The sequence below is a fragment of the Cebidichthys violaceus genome, unplaced genomic scaffold (assembly GCF_023349555.1).
Source record: "Cebidichthys violaceus isolate CVI_PGR_0920_01 unplaced genomic scaffold, fCebVio1.0.p SCAF_17, whole genome shotgun sequence".
In the NCBI taxonomy this organism is placed as follows: Eukaryota; Metazoa; Chordata; class Actinopteri; order Perciformes; family Stichaeidae; genus Cebidichthys; species Cebidichthys violaceus.
In genome coordinates, this window is record NW_027176340.1 from 4,559,620 (window position 1) to 4,579,465 (window position 19,846).

Here is a 19,846-nt window from a genome sequence, read left to right on the forward strand (position 1 = left end):
AAAAGAAAGACTGAGGGAGAGAAAAAAAGATATAGAAGAGATAGGACGGAAATAGAGAAGAAAGAACTAAATGTACAAGCAGCATAAAATGAAAGACGTCGTATAGGACACCAGGAATTAAAAATGTGATTATGCAGCACATCACGGAATATGCCCTCAAATCAAGATATGAAACCCCTCGAGACTCACAACTACCCCTCAGCTGTGGCCACAGAGGTTTAAGAAGTGAGAGTGAGAGTGACAGACTCAGCACTGAGGGGTAGTAGGTAAGGGAGAGACAGCAGTCTGATAAGATTTAATAAAATATCAGTGACACACACACACACGCGGCATGCTCCTCAGTGCTGTGTTTTTCATCCGCCGTGAAATGCCTCCCAACCCTCAGGGAAAACAGGGGAAACAAACAGGAGCAAGAAAACTAAGGAGAGAACACGGCGAACTGAGGAGGGAACTAACGGACAGGAGCCGGTGGACATGTTTGCTGAGCAGCAAAGACAGAAAAGATGAAACAGATAAGAAGAGGTCTTTCATGGGCTGAATTATAGTCCAGCGAGTGAAGTCCATACCAGCAACAGAGGAACGATATGTCATAATGATTTATATTGCACACATAAGGGCTCACGGTTTGTTACAGAAGAATGGACTCGTTTTACAGAGACAAATGACACATCACAGCCAAAACATTCAACTTCACTGCAAAATCTGCAGCCTGATGATAAACGCTTAATTCAACACCAAAAAATGTTATGACATCTTAATACAATACAAGATGGAAGAGCACAACATAGAAAGGTTGCAACGTGGATAATGCAGATAAAATGTGTTAATTTATCAAGTGGATCAGTAGAACATTCACTATTTTGATGAACAATTATTGAAATAATTTATTAACTTCTACAAATATGCAGATTTGCTGCTTCTCTACATGACTACAAATGCAATATCTTCAAGTTTTGGATAATTTCTCGGACAAAATGAGAAATTTGAGATCAGCAACTTGTGATTAGCATAAAGCTTAAAACTCTCGGGATCACCGAAGTCACCAAGACAATGAACGTTTGGACCACATTGAGAAGTTCAAGCACAACGGACCACCTCAATCAGTAGGCTTCATTCTCTGGGGATCATGAATGTCTGCAGATAACTTCACTGCAATCCATCCACTTGCGTACATCCTCGGACACAAGCTGTGGAACCAACCGACCTTCAAACATTTGCCATGCCTATATGGAAGGCTGCTTGCGTGGCTGAAAAAATATAACGAGTAAAAAAAAAAAAAGTAGACTGTGCCCTTCATGTTATGCAGATCCCTACAAGACTCCATGTAAAATAATGTGAAATTCAAGAGCAAGCGTGTATGCGACAAAGTGTGTAAGTGTGTGTGTGTGTGTGTGTGTGTGTGTGTGTGTGTTTGTGAAGGAAGGTCTCTGCAGGCCTGCAGCCAGACCTCGTGGGGCTGCAGCAGCTCCGATAAGAGAGGAAGGGACAGTGCATCGGCCTCTGTCGACTCAGGACTATGGAATCACACCGGGCAGCTCTGTGCTGCATGTGACAAAAAGAGCTTGTTTCCCTGAGAGAGCAATCGTTTAAAGCCGTCTTGCAGACTAAATCCGCTTATTCATCTGTTTACCTACAGGCTTTCCTATATTTGTCGCGGGGAGCCCAGCTGCTGCTTTTTATGCCACTGGACAGAAGTGTGCATTTATTTTTTGTAGGTGCTTTATTGTGTTTGGCTTAATCCGCAACTCTAAACAGGCTGTTTAAATTATCAGCTGCTCTTGCTGTGATGTGAAGGTTGACCTGCTCTTGTCATTAGCGGGAACAGCAGTTGTGTTGAGCAGAGAATTTGTTTATTGCAGTATTCTTAATTGATGATGAGTCTTTTCCTCTTTATTTGTATTTCACTTGCTGAAGTATAATAAGTATAATCACTCATACAACATTGGCTTGTGTGACATTATCTACTTAAGGTCAATTTAATTTATTTATTATTGTGTTATAATTGTGTCTTGAGGAGTCTTTACGGTGGATTTGGTGAGAAATGTGTCTAATTTGCAGATATATCAGTTACATAATTCTCCCAAATCCAATTTTGCATTTAATTCCAGCATCATCCCCTCATTCACTAATATCCCCCGACCCACAAACATACACACATAGGTATAGACAAACACACACTCTCCTCTAATGGGTTTCTTGCTGTCACACTGAGTTGCGTTAAAGCTACCAATAGATAACGTGCCTCCACACGCACTCTTTAATACGATCTAAAAAGCTATTTAACTCGACAGGAGTCATATAAACGGGACACTGCAGTCTATACTCTGTTTTCATCGGCGCTCTCTGAGCTCTGACCCTGGAGTGGTTGTGCAGTGAGCTTGGTCAAGCTATTAGGAGTCCTTCCACAAAAAGAGAGAAGCCCACTCTTCTTCGTATTCAGCTGTGGCCCATTCTATTAATTTCTCATCCAAGCCTGATTAAAGTGTCCATCACAGCCAGTGAGGTCTAGGCCATCACTCCCGGTCCCTTTCCTTACGCATAGCAGAGCCTTCACAAGCCAGCGCCGACACACACACACACACACACACACACACACACACACACACACACACACACACACACACACACACACACACACACACACACACACAGAGAGAGAGAAAGAGCGGTGGACGGGTGTGTAGTGGCTGTTGGCTCATGATTAGGCTTGAAAGAAAGCAGAAGCATTGCTCTTTGCTTGGCAAAGGGAAAGAGGGACCTTGAAATGTGTGGATTGGTGGTCAAAGACCAGAACTAGCCTCCTCTGAAGCGTATGCAGGATTAAAGTTAAGCTATTTATATACATGAATGATCAAAGATGCTTAATGTGAGCTGTGCTGGAATATTGAGTTTGGATGAGAAGTTAAATTTAAAGTTTTTGTTCTTGTTGCAAAAACTCTATTTTTAAAATGTCAAAAGCAGACTAACTATTCTCACTGCATCTGAATTGTTTGGCTCTCATCATAAATCAATAACTTTCCAATTCACAGTGTCACCGTCCAAAGACACTATAATTACTATCATAGGTTCGCTGTTGCAGTCAAGAGAATGACATCAGCTGACAGGAAGTAAACACAGACCCAAGCCGTTGCCAAGCAATGCAATTCCACTGAAACAGACTACAGAGTAGATGCAGTGGAAACTGTTGACACGGCAGTTTGTGGATTATTACATTGTGATAAAAAAAATGGCTGTTTAATTGTTGAAATATACAGTCAAAGTCTAATGCTGTGAGTGTCACAAGAGAATTCTCAGAACCACATAACGTAAAAACCTGGACAATCAAAACTAAAACCGTCTGCATGGCTCGATACCTTGTGAGAATATAAGTGAGAATATACTTAACTATAATTAAAACATAATAAAAAACACTGATTCAATGGACCATAGTCTACGTGAAAGCAAAACCATGAAAACACTACAGGGGTAATATAAGAGAGGGGTGTCAAATATCTCCAAAGTGACAGCAGCCAACTACTCTGCCCTGAGGAGTTACGATGTGCGCGGCTGTCACTTTTCCACCTCGGCCTCCCTGACAACTTAAATCTGTGCAGTTTTAGTGACTACTGTGATTTCACTCAGCTCTTTCTGCCTAACACAAAGCCGGAGGCGATGCTGCCTTTCCCTCTCTCAGGTACAGTAACTGACCGTGCGACAACAAGGTCATACACTAATTTTTAAACTTTACGACTGTATGTAGACATACAGCGCTGCAATAACAATATTTTCAATTGAAGCCAAAGCATATTAAGTCTTGGAGGAGTTTCAAGAGCAAGATACAAATCTTCAACGTGTTTCTATTACCTTGAAATACCTGCTGAAAACTTCTTGGCTGTGTAATAATAATAATAATTATAGCTGTGGCCTTTTTTTAAACAGGAGCTTTTCCTTTCCAAAAAGGTCCAATTTTTCTTGCCGCAGTACAGACCTTGCAAACAACTATACAACATAGCCATTAACATACACTGCTGCTGTGTGACAGACATGTCAAGGTAGGACATGAGGGCTGCTTGGTCTGGTTTAACAGCTTTAGCTTCCATGGAACAAAGATATGCCCAGATCACTGCTCAAGATATGACTATGAAAACTGCTCTTCAGCACAGGATTGGGATTTGTTTTTAATTTCCTCAGCTGACATTTTCTCCTTTACATTTTTCACTGTTTTCCTCTTCCCTGTTGACTCCTGTAGTACTGGTGCACAGCTGTAATATGCTATCTGTAAGGGGGAGAGGGCTAGTGTGTATGTGAGTGAGGTGTTCAGGGGAATTGGAGCTTAAGGATGAAAACAGTAATGGCTTTCTACAGAAAATGCTAAGATATTGTTTTGCTGTAGCATTGCAGGGTTTGGAGCTAATACAGCAAGACATCAAAGCAACGCCATTTAAGGTTGCATTCCTCACACACATTACAATGCAGCAAATAATTAAATCACCAAACATAGGAACACTTATATCAAAGTTCTCTCGAAAACAAAATTAGAAGCAACATGACAAATTTTCACTAGGGACATAAAAAGCAGCAAGACAACAAAAGCTTTTCTGTAAGTCGCTGATATGAGCGTGAGCTGTTTCAAACAACAAGGAAAGTCTTTAAAATGATTCATCAAAGTCTCCCTATAAGCCACCGAGAATGAACCAATAAAAAAAACTAAAAACTTGTTTCCCAGGATGGTGGAATGGGAAACATTACGTAAGTGAGTACCTGCAATGCAGGTAATCGTGTTGACTCAAACTGTCAGCCTCCTTGAAGGGAAGCGAGCCACCGCCGTGTCTCTGTAACGGCTTGTGAGCGAAATCATACAGTGACCACTTGAACTAATTAGCTCCTGTTTATGTTTACCTCAATGACACAATAAGTCACATTCTTGCTCTACAATAAAGTCATAACGAGAGTCTTTTAATCAAAATCTACTGGGAGTTTACACTAATGTAAGTTTTTTATTTTTTAGAAAACTAGAATTAAAAATGATGGCTGGACAGAAAAACTAACAAAAATAAACCAACACCTGCAAAGAAAAGCTAACTGAAGCTTACTCTGTACAAGCTTTACAAATAAAATTCACTAATTGTTAATTAATCCACATCTTGGTCAAATGATGACAAGCAACAGAGGCCAAGAAAATCTTCTGTCTGCATGGTTGATCTACATAGTATATTGCAAATTAGGTTACCATTTACATCTGCAGGTCCATCACACTTTTACCCGATGGGTTAAATGTGTATCAACTAATTAAGTGATGAAACTAATCAAGGTCAACATTAAACATTTTCTAATTCATTGCATGGGCCTACAGACATGCACTTATGAAATTAAGTGGATGAGGCAAAGATGAAAAGCAAACCCGCTTCACTCCAAAGTCACATGTACACAGTTTGGAGAACACCAGAAGGCAAACCAAGAGTCTTTGGCATTATATATGTAATAGGTTATTATCTATACCAGGGGTATTCAATTAAAATTCCAAAAGGTCCAGAATGAGAAAATCTCCTCGTGCAAAGGTCCGGAACAATATCTAACTTGCGTTACATAGTGCCATATGTATGTATGTATGTATATATATATACAAGAAGTCTAATAGTAGTAACGTCAAATAAAGAAAGTACACATCAATTATATTTTAACAATTATTATTCTTAGTTTTCAAATTGAACTGGATGGATTATAAATAATACATATAAATACTTAAATAAATGTTCTTCTCATTTCAATTAAAATAAGGGCTGGATTAAAGAATAACTGACATAAGTGAAAACTTTAAAAAAAAATTGCATCTTAAGAGGAAATGGTGCATAGTTACGATATCATTTCACATCAGGTTGATAGCAGACCACCTCAAGGTGTCACTCAGAGAGAACCAGGACATTCTGATGTAGCATTTCAAAATTAAAGCCCTTCTAAATCGCATGCATGAGCTAAATTCAAATCACATTCATGAGACAAAGGTGTCACTCTCATCTGAAATTAGACAAATTGTAAATTACTCACAGGAAACGTGTCAGAATACCCATATTTGATTGACTGAGCTGCATCACGTGATGTGATTTACAACGCATGTAATTGGTCGGTTTGTTTCCTGGCCCACTGACCGAGTGCCGTAAAAGGCTAGAAAAGCTGCGCCGGTTAAAATATAGGCGCTCCGTCAAAATGTAATAATTCTCAATTATCCATCGGTTTTAGGTCCAGGGTCCGGATACAACGGCGTCTGGGTCCGGATCCGGACCGCGGTCCGCCTATTCGTGACCCCTGATCTATACAGTTATGAGCATATATTCATCATTATATGAGTGAAGTGTTTTCACCTGCTGCTGGTGGATTATTTGAATTGCGTTTGTGTGGACGTGCATGTGTCCGTGTATTTTTGAAAGCCATCTCTGCACTGAATTATGAGAGAAACATATGTCTGCTGCGCTCTGGCCTCCGCTAATTACAGCATAAAGATCATTTGAGTTTTCTCTGGGAGAAGACAGCAGTGTGCTTTAGCTCTTGATTAAACTCATTGTGCAAGTAACACTATAGCCTTGACAGGCAGGAAAGATAGAGCGTGGATGGACTGAAATAAACTCTGCAAGTTGTGAATCGACTACGAGCGTGCAATAAACCTCATCTTATTAATAATCTGTGTTGGTTTAGAGTGTTTCCGTATATGACACTCAGTCTGTCTCAAGCGAATTAAGCTGCACAGAAGAGAATATGTAATAATATAGTATGGATAGCATTTGTCACCATGAATCGTCTATTTAAAAGGTACACCTTGTTGTCTCCAACCTTATCTTTTGTTTTTAGCCATGCTAGCGGCGTGGCTCGATGAATGACAATGTCAACTTTAATTGAAATATCTCAACAACTATTAGATAGATCGTCATGAAATTAGGTAAAGACAGTCGTCTTCTTCTCAGGATGAAATTTAATAACTTTGTAGATCCCCTGACCTTTAATCTTGCACCTCTAGCAGTTAAACATGTCAGTGTATCTGCATAACTAGAAACACTGCTAATTAGAAAATGTTAGCGTGCTCCAACGTTTAACTTAGACAATGAACACGGTAAACATGAAACCTGCTAAACATCAGCATGTTAGCGCCATCATTGCGAGCAAATTACCGTTCAAGCATTTAGCTCAAAGCAGGGCCCCCGTACAGCCTGACAGAGCTTCTAGCAGGGCTACAAAATCAGGAAGCCAAGCTGACAAAAAACTAAAAAACTAAACTCTTGTACAACTAGTCCGCATTTTGTGAAACTGATAAGACTTAAAAGAAACATCCTATGATCCTTGAGCACTCTGTTTACAACTCGAGACAAAAGAACAGCCAAAATATCCCAAAAGTCCCAAAAGCATAAAATGAGCATGAAACCCAAATCTGACGTGAAAGACAGAGAAAAGACTGCAACCGAGGCTTCACAAATAAACCCATTCATTCTGTCAGCAGCTACCTGCTGAGTCTCAAATCCCAGGGAGGCTGGGTGGGTGGGTAGCAGATGTAGGCTGCAGCGATTAGGGGCTTCTTTTAAATCATCGGCAGGTTTAAATTTAGCATCTTCATTGTTCATTTCTGCTACAGTCAAAGGAGGCACTTATGCGCTATAGTGGAACAGAGGTTTTAGACCAGCTTGGATTGTAGGGTGTATTTGACATGCTTGAGGTACGAACAGCGGCAAAAGCAGTGACAAGCCTCCATCTCATGTAGGAGACAGTGATGTTTCCAGGGGTGGTCGTCTGAGTGAGTCCGAAAATCGAGCGGGTCCCCAATAAAATGTGAGTTTTTTGACAAATTGTGTTAAACTTGTGTTTGACGTCATATAAATGAATATTGTTATAACTACGGTTATATTCATATGTGTTGAAAATGTATCTGAAAAATAAACAAATAAAATCCGCAACAACTTTATATACAACACTTTATCAAAATGTGTTAGAATTAATAATTAGTCAAACATGATGTGAAACATTTATCACAAACACAAAACTTGACTAAGACAGTGCTGTCCTCTGAACGTCTGGTGATCAAATAAAATGGCACAAATATTTTGCAGCAGGGAGCATTTAGTCTCGCAGATCAGCAGTTTGCTGTTCAATCGAAATTAACCGTAAAGTTGTTTTGTGTTATCAAATGTACAGTGTCTCGCACGCACACGCGCACGCGCACGCGCACACACACACACACACACACACACACACACACTCCTGAAAATAATCTGGCGCCTCTGAATATCAGGGAAGAAATAGAGTGTGCCCATCAATGGTGAATCTACTGCCTTCTTTCCGATTTGAATGCCTCAGAGAAGCGGGCCGCTTACACAGCAACACCACTGAGGAGACTAAACAGAACCCGGAGCAAACACCTAATTCCCGATGCCTTGAAGCACTGATACTCCAAGCACTTAATTTTCTGCATCCTGAAAAGAACCCGCATGTAAGGGTCAGGTCAATTCCCTACTCTGGGTATTGCACTGCCTCTCTATAATACATATGGCGATAAATAATGCATGTTGCCGGCTCTCAAACCTACCTGACCTGAGTATTCACCACTTAATGGTAATTCATGTTGGTATATGCAGACAAAACATCACTTGCTGGTTCAGTATATCTATACAATTCAATATACAATATATATATGTTGATCATTTTATCGTTTTGCCTCTAAAAGATATTTCACAGAGAGCACTTGAAGGCAGATAACATGCTAACATGACTGTAGCATACGTGTCCTGCATATTGTTTGTATGTATGTTGGTCTGTGTGCTACATCTGTGCGTGATTGCAAGTGTACTCGTGTACAGTATATCTGTGCAAGTATACTGTATCTATTGGGAACGGCCTCCATTAATTAATTGCCTGTGGGTTTACATTACAACTGAGGTCAGTGCAAGGATGCCAAGTGCAGATAGCTGTAATTGATTCACACGTTTATTATGTGCAGATTAGGCACGCTGCCAAGGATGTGCCACAGGAAGAGCCCCGAGAACTTGGACAAGGCTATTTAGATTTCTAAAACTGCTGTCAAGAGCTGCATTTTGAAAAACATACCCTCACTCTCACTTGACACCGGTAACATTCATTCATTCGCTGTGCATGGGTTGGGTTTAGCCAGTGATTAACCTGACTGACATGGTGTCTCTGAACAGGAAACAGAGAGTCCTTTCATTTCAGCAAAGCCATTATAACGAGGTGATTTTGCACAGTAATTGTAGTATTTATGAGCAATGGATATCCTAGTTTTCGATTCAGTCAATCATGATGACCCTTGTCCCTCTTAAGCCCCACCCTCTCATTTCCTGCACTTCTCATACGGCAGGTGACAAGACTGAGCATGTCTGTTTAGACTCAAAGTGCCCCCCCCCCCCCCCCCCCCCATGCCCTACGCAGTAAGCCATAAGCACTTGAACCGACTTACTGTAACCTGTGTGTTTTAGTGTCTGAGTGGAGGAAGGTGTGAGGATTCCTAATGAGTTTATGTAGGAGATACTGAAATCACATTAGCTGGACAGAGCGACAGTTTTACATTTTGGAAAATACGCTTATTCGCTTACTTACCGAGAGTTAGATGAGAAGCTCGATACAACTCTCATATCTGTTTGGTAAACATGTAGCTGGAGCCATGTAAGCTTAGCTTAGCACAAAGACTGGGAAAAGGGGGAAAACAGTCTGTCTAAAGGAAATAAAATCCGCTTACCAGCACCTCTAAAGCTCCTCTAAAACAAAATTACAAAAGCAAAGTGTAGAAACATGAGATTGTGGTTTTAGGGTGGTTATGCAACCACCATGACGAGCACCAGACTTTGAAGCCAATTTTCATAACGGACAAACTCTGGAATTACAACTGTAACGTGATGCCATGCGGCCCAAACATACTTTTTCCCATAGACTTACAGACTTAAAAGACTCACCTTGCAAACACAATGGTTAAACACTCTATTTAAATCATAAGGTCCTAAAATTCCTAAAATCAACTAATAGCTCGCTACAAAGTTATTTCCATAGACACAATGAACTGTAGGTAATGTGTGTGAGTCAAGAGTCAAGCTGGGCGGCGGGGTTAAAGGATATGCTAGTGCGCTTAATCTATAGGCCAATGGATGCAGAGGCAGTGCGGAATATCCTGGTCATTTTGTACTGAATTAAGCCATTTAGGTTTCATACCACCGAGTAGCTTTCAAAGAATGAACGGGGCCCCGCCTCCAACACTGTATCCAGTTCTCTTTATGCATCCACGGGGTTATGTGGGTTATGGATTACGTATTTCTTGGTCATCCCTGAAGCCTCTGCTTAACACTTTGATTAAACAAATGAGTTATAACATGTTGGTTGGCAGATGGGTTTTTTTTAAACATGTTGGCAGAGCCAAGCAGGCTGTTTCCCCATATCAAGTCTAAACTAAGTAGCTTCATATTTACTGTACAAACATGAGAGGAGTATCAATCGAATCTTCTCATCTAACTCTTGGCAAGAAAGCAGATACCCCTAAGCATATTTCTCAGAAGGACAAATTATTCCTTAACTGAATTGGAGTGTTGTTAATTCCCTGTTAATAAGAACAATAGTTCTGCTCGACCAAATCGACATATTTGGAAGTCATCATCATGCCTTCATGTGAAGTTTGAATACATTGCTCAAAAAGGTGACCTGAGAGCCCTCAAACACTTGCTTTGATTTCACTATGGGACAGTCCTGAGTCCTCTTGGACTTAGTGGGATGTGTCATGAGGGCAGAAACTGGAATTGGGTCTTAGTATCTACAAAACAGCGGATGAACAGAGTAATCAGCAAAGGGGCGTTGTCCATGAGGCCGACCAACTTGTATAAGCCACTGAGGAGAAAAATGCCACAGCCCATATTGTCCCTGTTAAATCTGTAGTGGGGACTCAACATCTGTCAGAAACAGCAGGATCTAGTCTCTGGAGAACTGGAAATCTACATGATTTGATACATGACCTCCCTCATGCCTCGAGGCATCGCAGAATAAATTCACAAGCTGCATGAGGTGCTGGAGCTGCTATTGAAGCTTTTGTATGGAACTTTGAAATTATTACTGAGGAGTTTGAAAGATGTAAAAATACGTCAACAAATACCTCTTCTGATTAATATTCGGTCTAACACTGGTGCAGCTGATGAAAGTAGCAGTGGTCCTTGATAGGCTCAGGGAAGCTACAGCTCACACAGAGACTGAAGCGCAATTATTCTAAAAAACAAAACAAGTTGATGCTTTCTATGGAGATGAAGGACATTCCAACAAAGCTGTGAGTGTGAAGCGTATTGGTGACGGTACCATCTGTCTCTTCTTCAGTGCAATCGGTCAAAGTCATTATCGTCTGCAGTTCTCAGTGGTGACCTCAGGGCGCATCCTTTGCAGCAGGAGTCACGCAAAACACAGTTGAATCAAACTCATTTCAATTCATTCAAACACCACCATAACACACGTACATCTTCACATGCTTTATTATATGTTAGGTTCCAACAGTATTCAAAACACAAGAGCCAATGTAGATATTGTTGTTCCTCAGGGTTATTTTCTCCCATAATATATAAGCTTCAGTATGTCTGCTGCACTACTAACGTCTGTAATACTGCACAGTATCTCACCAAATACCACTGCATTCATGTACAATGATTATAGAAGATTAACAGATTACTCCATATGAACACGTAATATCAAGGTCAGCATTTAGTTCTTATCTTTAGTAAAACAATAAATAAGTCTCGATTATGGAATAGATTAAAAATAAATCAGCACAATACTATAAAGGGCTGTGCTAAAGAATAGATGTGCAAAAACAAATCATGTAAAATAACATTCAACGTAGATTGTTATAAACATATAAGTGGAAGCAATAATTTGTATTAACCAAAATACATTAATAGTATTTTCATAAACATATACTTAAAGTAAAAAAATACTCCTTGTGTGGAATGGTCTTCACACTCACACTACCTCTGTGTTTTGTAATCGGAGCTTCTCTGTGCTTTGTTTACGTAGCCGGTCCGGCGTGTTAGTGCATGTGAGTGACTCACACATGCACTAACATCCACGACTGTGATTCCCAGTGTATGTGCCCCACTGGTTATTGCCGCTCTGGTACGGCAGCGGTTACAGCTGATGCCGCGGTCCCCACTGACAGCGTCATCACAGAAGCTTAGCACCCACCCTTCGGTTCCCCCTCAGGTCGACACTGTTCGCTCCGTCACCACTGTTGCTGTTGTTCGTTCGTGCTGTTAGCAACGTTATTTGCGAGTCGTTGGCTCCACCATGGCCATGTTGAGAGCCGTGTGGAGGACAACTCCTGACATTTTGCAAAGAGGCCCACGACACAAAACCAACCTGATTAACATACTGTAAGCTGCATTTCAATGCTGCCACTGGTTGAGAAGGAGCTAAATTTGACCATCAAAAACCTAACTGGCAGCTACTTTGAATGCCAGAAATTGTTATGTTTTTGTGACTTCTTTAGCAAAATGGAAAAGTTATCTGGTTATACCTTCTCAAATGTGAATAATGTCTAGTTTTGTCAGTCTCCCACGATAGCGGCGGAACTTGTGGTTGCTTTACATAGTAATGAGCTCTAAGTTGTTGTTCTTATTTAATGATGACTTTTAAGACACTTAAAGTCATCATTATGGGCTCTGGGATCTGTTTTCTTTTCTTATTAGCTGACAAACAATTCAGTGATTAATCAAGAAAATAACAGGTAGATTTATGGATAACGAATGTAATGAAGACGTGTAAGGAAGTACGTAAAATTGTACTTGAGTACTGTTCTTGAATAAATGTACTTTCCACTATTGCATATGTATCACACATTTTTCTCTCACATTCCGCACATACAATCAACGCCGGCAGTTCTAAACACACGTGAACTTGAGCCTGCTCGCACACCGCCAACTCAAGCCACTCTTAAGGCCGACACTATTCCTCCAAGACACACAAACAACGTCTTTTCTCCCCATATGTCTCCATTTCTATCTGTCACTCACCGGCCTTCCCCTCCTCCTTCTCAGACCTCATGTCCTCCCCGGCACAGGCTCCACTCGGCTCCACTGTCAACTGTGGTGTGAGCTCTCATAGCAGGTGAACAAAAAAAAAAAAGAAAACACACACATGTATATGTACAGACCAGTGCACACACACCATTCAAACCAACGCACACAATGCACCACCGCAGCCGGCCGCTCCCAGCCCTGCCTGCTGAGGCTCCACCCAGACAGGTTACCAGGAAGTAGTCCACTGGTGGCCACTCAGGTACTTTTCCTGCTCCTTTCTTTCCTGTTAATGTCTTTCTCTCCCACTCTCTACCTGTTTAGTGATACGCCCTGTGGCAGCCAGGACAACTTTCACCCCACGCCCACTCCTGATTTTCCTCTTTTCCCCCTCAAGTGTACAAACAGGATGAGGGGGAGGGGGAGAGGAATACAAACTGCACCCCAGGCCTCAGGTAACAACCCAGGTGAGTCGGTGGAGCTTTCACGCCACCTGATGGCCGAGAGCTAACGAAGGCCAGTGTGTGCAATTACACTCAGCGACTGAACAGAAAACAATACTCCCCTCTGTATGCAAGCTACGCACTCCCTCTGAGCCCACAGTGCCTTCTGTAGCCTCCATGAGTTTACAATACTCACTTCCTGAATGTGAATATGTGTTTTGGCCAGAGGAGGCAGGAATGTAAACTCTGAACAAAAAAAAAAAATGCTGCAAATATCAACTTCAGTACAAACGCCTCAAAAAATGGATCACGACAGCAGTAAAGTGATACGGAGTTCATGCTTCCGACCGAACTAACTGCATTAGCTCTACACACTTAGATTGGATTATTAATAACAGCTCTCCCATGTTATCTTTAACCCAGCAGGGTCTGAATAAGGACAGTCTGTGTCATGTTTGATGGGCACTCAGATGTGTGCAGACAGTAAGGTTTAGGCTGGTCCTGTTTGCCTGACAGGGCTCTTTAGGCCTGAAACCCTAAGGCAGGTACAGGTGGTATGAGGAAAACAGATAGGGCTGCAACTGAATTAATTCAGCCTCCAGAGCCTGGCTGGATATACATTCATAATGGGATTTTTGGTTTATGAGCACTTGAGTGCCATAACTAGCATACTAAAGCACGGGTGTAGGCACAATGTGTGTGAGTTTGTGTGCAAGAGAAAGACGAGTTAAATCTCTTCCACTTAGAGACGTGACAGCAGTTCAGAGCGAGCATGCCATTTGTCCTGCCTGACAGAGGAGGACGCTCGGTGTTTCAGTTCCGTCCAGAGATCAGATGTGCTCTAACCACATACTTGTCACATGAAGCAATGGATCTGTCAATCACACGCTGACACCTCAAGGATTACTGCCAGGCTCGTTTCTCTCTGACTGATCCCAGCTGAGACAAAAGATTGAAGCGATATAGTCAATACAATTAACGCCTTATTAGAAGATATCGCATGTTTTGAAAGTACACGTTTTTCTGCGCTGGTCACCTCGGTAGTATTACAGCTACAATATCTCACAGAACCAAATGTATAGAATTTAAAGAATTCTAATTAAAGAATTCTAATTAAAATCACTTTGTTATGTATATAAGTGGAAATTCGAACCTGTCTGCCTTGAGCTGCTTTTAAGTTGTCTGAAGAGCTACAGCCTTTTACATGAATAAGAAAAAATTTGGACCAAATGTAGCACTTCATAATTTGAAGGTCATGCTGTAGCTTGCCTCTCAGCTACACTGAATCTTATTCACGGCGTTGCTTTTATCCTGACAGTTCTTCAGTCTGAAATTTTCCACTCCTCAGTGTCCTTATTCTTCGGCTTAACTCCCTGTATCACTATGTCATTCATTTGCTTTGCTCACATTAAAGCCAGGAGAAATCCTTAAAGGCCTTCTTTTTTTCTACACCCTCCGCAGTATTGCTCTCGCTTCTCTCAGCTGCACACGGGTGACCTGTCAGTCTGCATTATCAGTGCCGGGGAGTGTTGATAGAGAGCCGGAATGGAGCCGCATTAAGATATTAGCTAGCCTTAAGAGAGAAGAAGAGGTGGAAAAAAAGAGAGGAGGAGGGAGACTAAAAGCAGTGATGGGCACTGGGGAAGAAGGAGAATAAGTGAGTGAGGTCACCACTGTCGCTGCTCATTGCTGGTGGAAATGACGTGAGGCTTGTCTAATAGCCGCTGAGCAGGCTCCGCCAGCTTCGCGGGGATAGATGGGATGAAAAGATTGGATATGAAATTATTGAGGGAATTAAACTGCAGAGTCTCGGGTTTGGCATCAATGTGAGAATAATACAGAATAATAGCAGTCGCCATGATGAGAAAAAGAAATGGATGACAATACAGATGCGATCAATAAACTTTATGATCAATAGCTTTTGTTGTGCGTATTATTACAGGCTGGTCAGTTTGATTACTGCACACGAGGGATTGAGAGAGACTATTATCCTGAGCCACACAGGCTTCTCTATAAAACATTTTATCTGTCAAACTGATGACAGTGATTGGAGAAAATAAGTGCCCTTGCTGCAATAATTGCACATTACAATGCAACTCTGCCGCAATTAACTTAAATAAAGCTCCATTCAGATTAAAGCAATTTGCAAAGTATAATTCCTTTCTCTGGTAAGAAGTCAATCCAGTCTAAGAGTTTTATTGCTCCACACATTGGATGACAAAACATGTTATCTAGCTGCGATAAATCAAAGCCTGCGGTGAAGTGTTAGGCCCTGGTGGCCAGGTACCAACAGCTGCTGTCTGATCGCTCTCACACTCTTAGCCTGCGCAGGCCTTTGCTCCAGTGTTAACCTCGCAGTCAAGCTGACAGCTCTGTGTCTTTTAACTGCCAGGATAAATCCCCGCGCACACTTCCTGCTGTCACCAAGGCAACACCTTGCATTTTCGAACGGCACCGTACCTTTGCCTAGCGAGCAGTCTGGGGTGCCAAAGTCCATCAGGCTGGATATCTCTGTCGGGTAGCACATGTCCGTCACAACTGTCTTCTGTCTGTGATGCATTGATGGATCTGCGGGGGGAAAGATATTAACAATCAATGTAAATTCACACCATCAGATTAGATCTCATTAAAATGTCTTATTTGTATTCACACAGCAGGGCTGTTGTAGTATGTTGGGCTCATACTAACATTGTGTGTAGCTACAGCAGGCCTTTTAAATCAGACAATTCATTCTGACGTGATGTCAATTTAGACACGCACTCCTGAGCTTTATAGAATCTGTCCTACAAATCACTACATTTGTCGTCGGCATTTCAAATGAATAATGAAGCACAAACCGTGTTAGTAGTGATTCATGCTTGTCTATGTTACAATGCTTGGCTACATGTTTACTCCTTTTTGCCATATTTTAGATCACCCCGTATTCATCTTTCATACATTTTCTCTTTTTTTAGTGTCTTTTATCCACCCATCCATTTATGTGATTCCACTCTACTCTTACTGTACCTTTTTGTGCTCTATACATTCAGCTAATGACACAGATCAAGGACTTCAGCGAGCTCCAGTAACTAAGGCCGTCGATCGAACATTTTCTCTCCTCTCGCTTCAAAAGGAAGCTAGATTGAGATAAACATATATCTGATTTAAAATCATCAAGGTCCCTCTGTCTACTGCTTTTCCTTCATCTCCTTTCCTAAACGTCTCACCTCCATGTGTAAAGCATGAAATGCTATAAAAATTACAATGATTATTGGATGGGGGCAATATCCTCTCTGTGCAGGGAAATGGTTTTGTAGAGCAGATACCAAAGCATTACAACGGAAATGATTTCCTCTTCAAGAGGGCTTTAGATGCCGCTATTGATCTAAAATCTTCAAACTGAAAGTAATTCTGCTGATCTTATAAATCCCTCTGACGCTATAAATGTTGGATTTCACACCCGATGGAGACGTGACAGTACCTCCTGTATACGTGCTAATGCAGTGTTTAAATGAAACGTGTTTTCTAGTTTAACCATAAACCTCGTCCATGAGCACAGCACTGCTGTCTACCCTCGGGTGCCTTCTGAGCAGAGCCATCTGCACAACCACTCTTCCTCAACAATGATCTCAGCTTCCCTCCTAATCTACATATTTTGACAGTTTCAATTTCACGACCGTATGATGTTTATCTAGATGACTGACCTTCCCTTCCTCCGTCCTCCTGACCCGTCGATAACTGTTTAGGTGTTGTTAAATTGACCTTTCCCTTGTTCTTTAATATGGAGATTGGACAGCGGACAGGCTGCTTTACCAACAGTAATGAAAGAGTGAGAGAGAGAGAGAGAGAGAGAGAGAGAGAGAGGAGAGAGAGAGAGAGAGAGAGAGAGAGAGAGAGAGAGAGAGAGAGAGAGCTGTTGGCAGTCAGACAAATTCACAGACAATCTATTCCAGCACTTAGCTAAAGGTGCTGACGCTTTGTGCACTTAAAAATAAAGACGTCAATACATAAATTTGTGGCTGTAACATACGGCCAGGGTTGGGGAGCCATTGTTTAAAAATGTCATCGCTCTTAAATGAGCAGCCTGTCAAATGAGAAAAAGGAGCGATGTAGCGTAATTATCACGTTGCGTTTGGAAATATGTGCTTCATATAATGAACACGCTTCGCCCTAGCACTTCAGCATACTTCAGCCATCTGAACTTTTCACTGGTTTAAATGACCTCCCATTCCCGAGGGGTTTTCATTAGCCAGGGTTCATTGTGTTTCACGGGGAAAACACCTCGTCATTGTGTCTGTGTCAGTGCTGTAAAGTGCGTGAATGTGCTCTAGAGAGGTATGTCCCGGGGAGTGAGCAGTATATCTGTCACCTCTTCTCTGCCTGGTTGAACCTCTGCTGTGAGAGGTTAAAGGTTATGGAAATGAGGAGGCCTAGTGTCTATTTGTAGCCTAACTGACCAAACCAGGCAGAACAGGAGCACAAACTGCAGGCCAACGACTGTGAAGCAGTGCCAAGTGCAAACATCTTTTGTTTTATATCTCATCTTCAACTCAGGACGATGGGAAATTTAAATTAGGCCTAGTATGTAGTAATCTCAGGGTCTAGTATGTTCATATTAAATTGTAATTACTATTACTGTAATGTCAAACCAATCCATTTAGTTTAATATTGTATCAATTTAACATTTTTGATCAAAAGACAAAAAATGTTTGCTGATATATCCTGAAATGTCCCTTTATAGACAGTTGATGTTGTGAGTTTCTCTCTCCTGATGAGCTACTGGTGAAATAAATGTGCTTGAATACATGTGTCCCATTCTGTAGGATGGGAATATTTATCAAAATGGACTACCTTTAAAACAAGGTAGGTTACTTTGTCTTCTATATTGATATCCCCTTATCTGATAGCTAACTACTTAAATAGATAGCTCACTGGAAAAGCTTGCAAAAGTTGCTGTCGGCGATCCTACTCCAAAACACTTTTTGTCAAATTCAGCGAACATCTCCTCACAGTTTGCTAGCCGTCTGTTCTGAGTGTGTAATGAAAAAAAATAATCCGGTGTTGATGCACAGTCCTGGCTCTGTAAATGTGAAATAAACAAAGTTGCTCGGACCGAGCCACACTATTCCAGCCAATCAGCAACAGGGGGGCGTTCGTTCTCGTGCAGTGGAAAGGGGAAAGGTCATGGATGTATAAAGAGAAAGGCAGCGGGGGGGCAGTAAATCTGGAGGAGAGGGATTTGTTTGGGTGTTGAGCTCAAATAACAGCAATCTCTCTCCAGAATCGCTGATTTGCCGTTTAAATGGAACTAAGACATCATTAATGCAATAAACATGTCTCACTGCGCACAGACGCACTGCTAACAACCTTGTTCTTGGTAACTGTAGCTTTCAAGTCTGCAATCAGTTATTGTCACAGTCATGCTGATGAAAGGACAATGACAGCATCATGTGAAGCAAATGTGATTTAAAACAAAACAACAAAACACTTTGGATTAGCTGTATGCAAATACATTCACAGCCTCCAGAGATGGATGCCCAATGAAACAGACAGCAGACCTTAATACAAAATATAAAGAAATACATTTTAATAAGAAAATTTCCCCCTTTTGGTTGTTTTCCTCCAAGGCGAAAACAATACATCTCATTTACAAAGCCGATCTATTTTACTGTAGCAATAAATACACATTTACATTAATGTTAGTCTTAAAAGTGTTCTCACCACCTTTTTAAATATTAAAGAGACTTCCTTACAGACAACAAGGGAAAAACACAGCCCGGACAGCATCACAAGGGAAAACACCCACTAGTTATTAATGAGAACATACTGAGAGTGTGTGACTGCAGAAACATCCCCGGGTGCGGTAGGAAGTCAGAGAGGCTATCCAAACATCTGACACCACCTCCCTTCCTCGCTAACAGCTGAGGGATGCGGTCGACATGTACTGTACGGGACATGATGGAAAGAGGAGACAAGCAGAGTGGGTATTCAAGCAGAAAAAGGAGGCAACTATCATTGGTGTGCAGACAGCTCATCATTGCCCACCCTCACACAACCTTTAATTACACTGGCATTCAGTCCGTCATGCAGGCAGCAGACACATTCATTCCCGTATCAGTCATCGCGGAGGAAAGCAAGGGAACATCACCATGTTACTGTGAAACCCTGTCCTGCTGACTGCAATATCACGGCTTTATGTGTTCTATCTTTCTGAGGGACAAACACGTATAGTTACCACTTACAATCATTTACAATGGTTGAAAACATGCTGTAATTACCAGGCCGTGTGTGTGTGTGTGTGTGTGTGTGTGTGTGTGTGTGTGTGTGTGTGTGTGTGTGTGTGTAAAAGAGCAGGCTAGCTTTGAGATGTGATTGGCTATCAGCACACTTGCGGAACAAAAGGTCACTGTAATGTTT

At 41.5% G+C, this 19,846-nt stretch overlaps 1 protein-coding gene across 5 annotated transcripts in view; it reads right to left on the reverse strand.

The window, feature by feature from the left end:
* The window catches only part of kaznb (kazrin, periplakin interacting protein b), a 104,803-nt gene that overhangs the window by 14,504 nt on the left and 70,453 nt on the right, over positions 1-19,846 (reverse strand). For 4 of the 5 annotated variants that reach the window (XM_068712241.1, XM_068712243.1, XM_068712245.1 and 1 more), the window contains exon 4: positions 15,911-16,018. In XM_068712241.1, the coding sequence (XP_068568342.1) occupies positions 15,911-16,018 (108 nt within the window). Of the gene's footprint in view, positions 1-13,004; positions 13,390-15,910; positions 16,019-19,846 lie in introns of those variants that run through there. The other variant, XM_068712242.1, reaches the window with a different exon arrangement.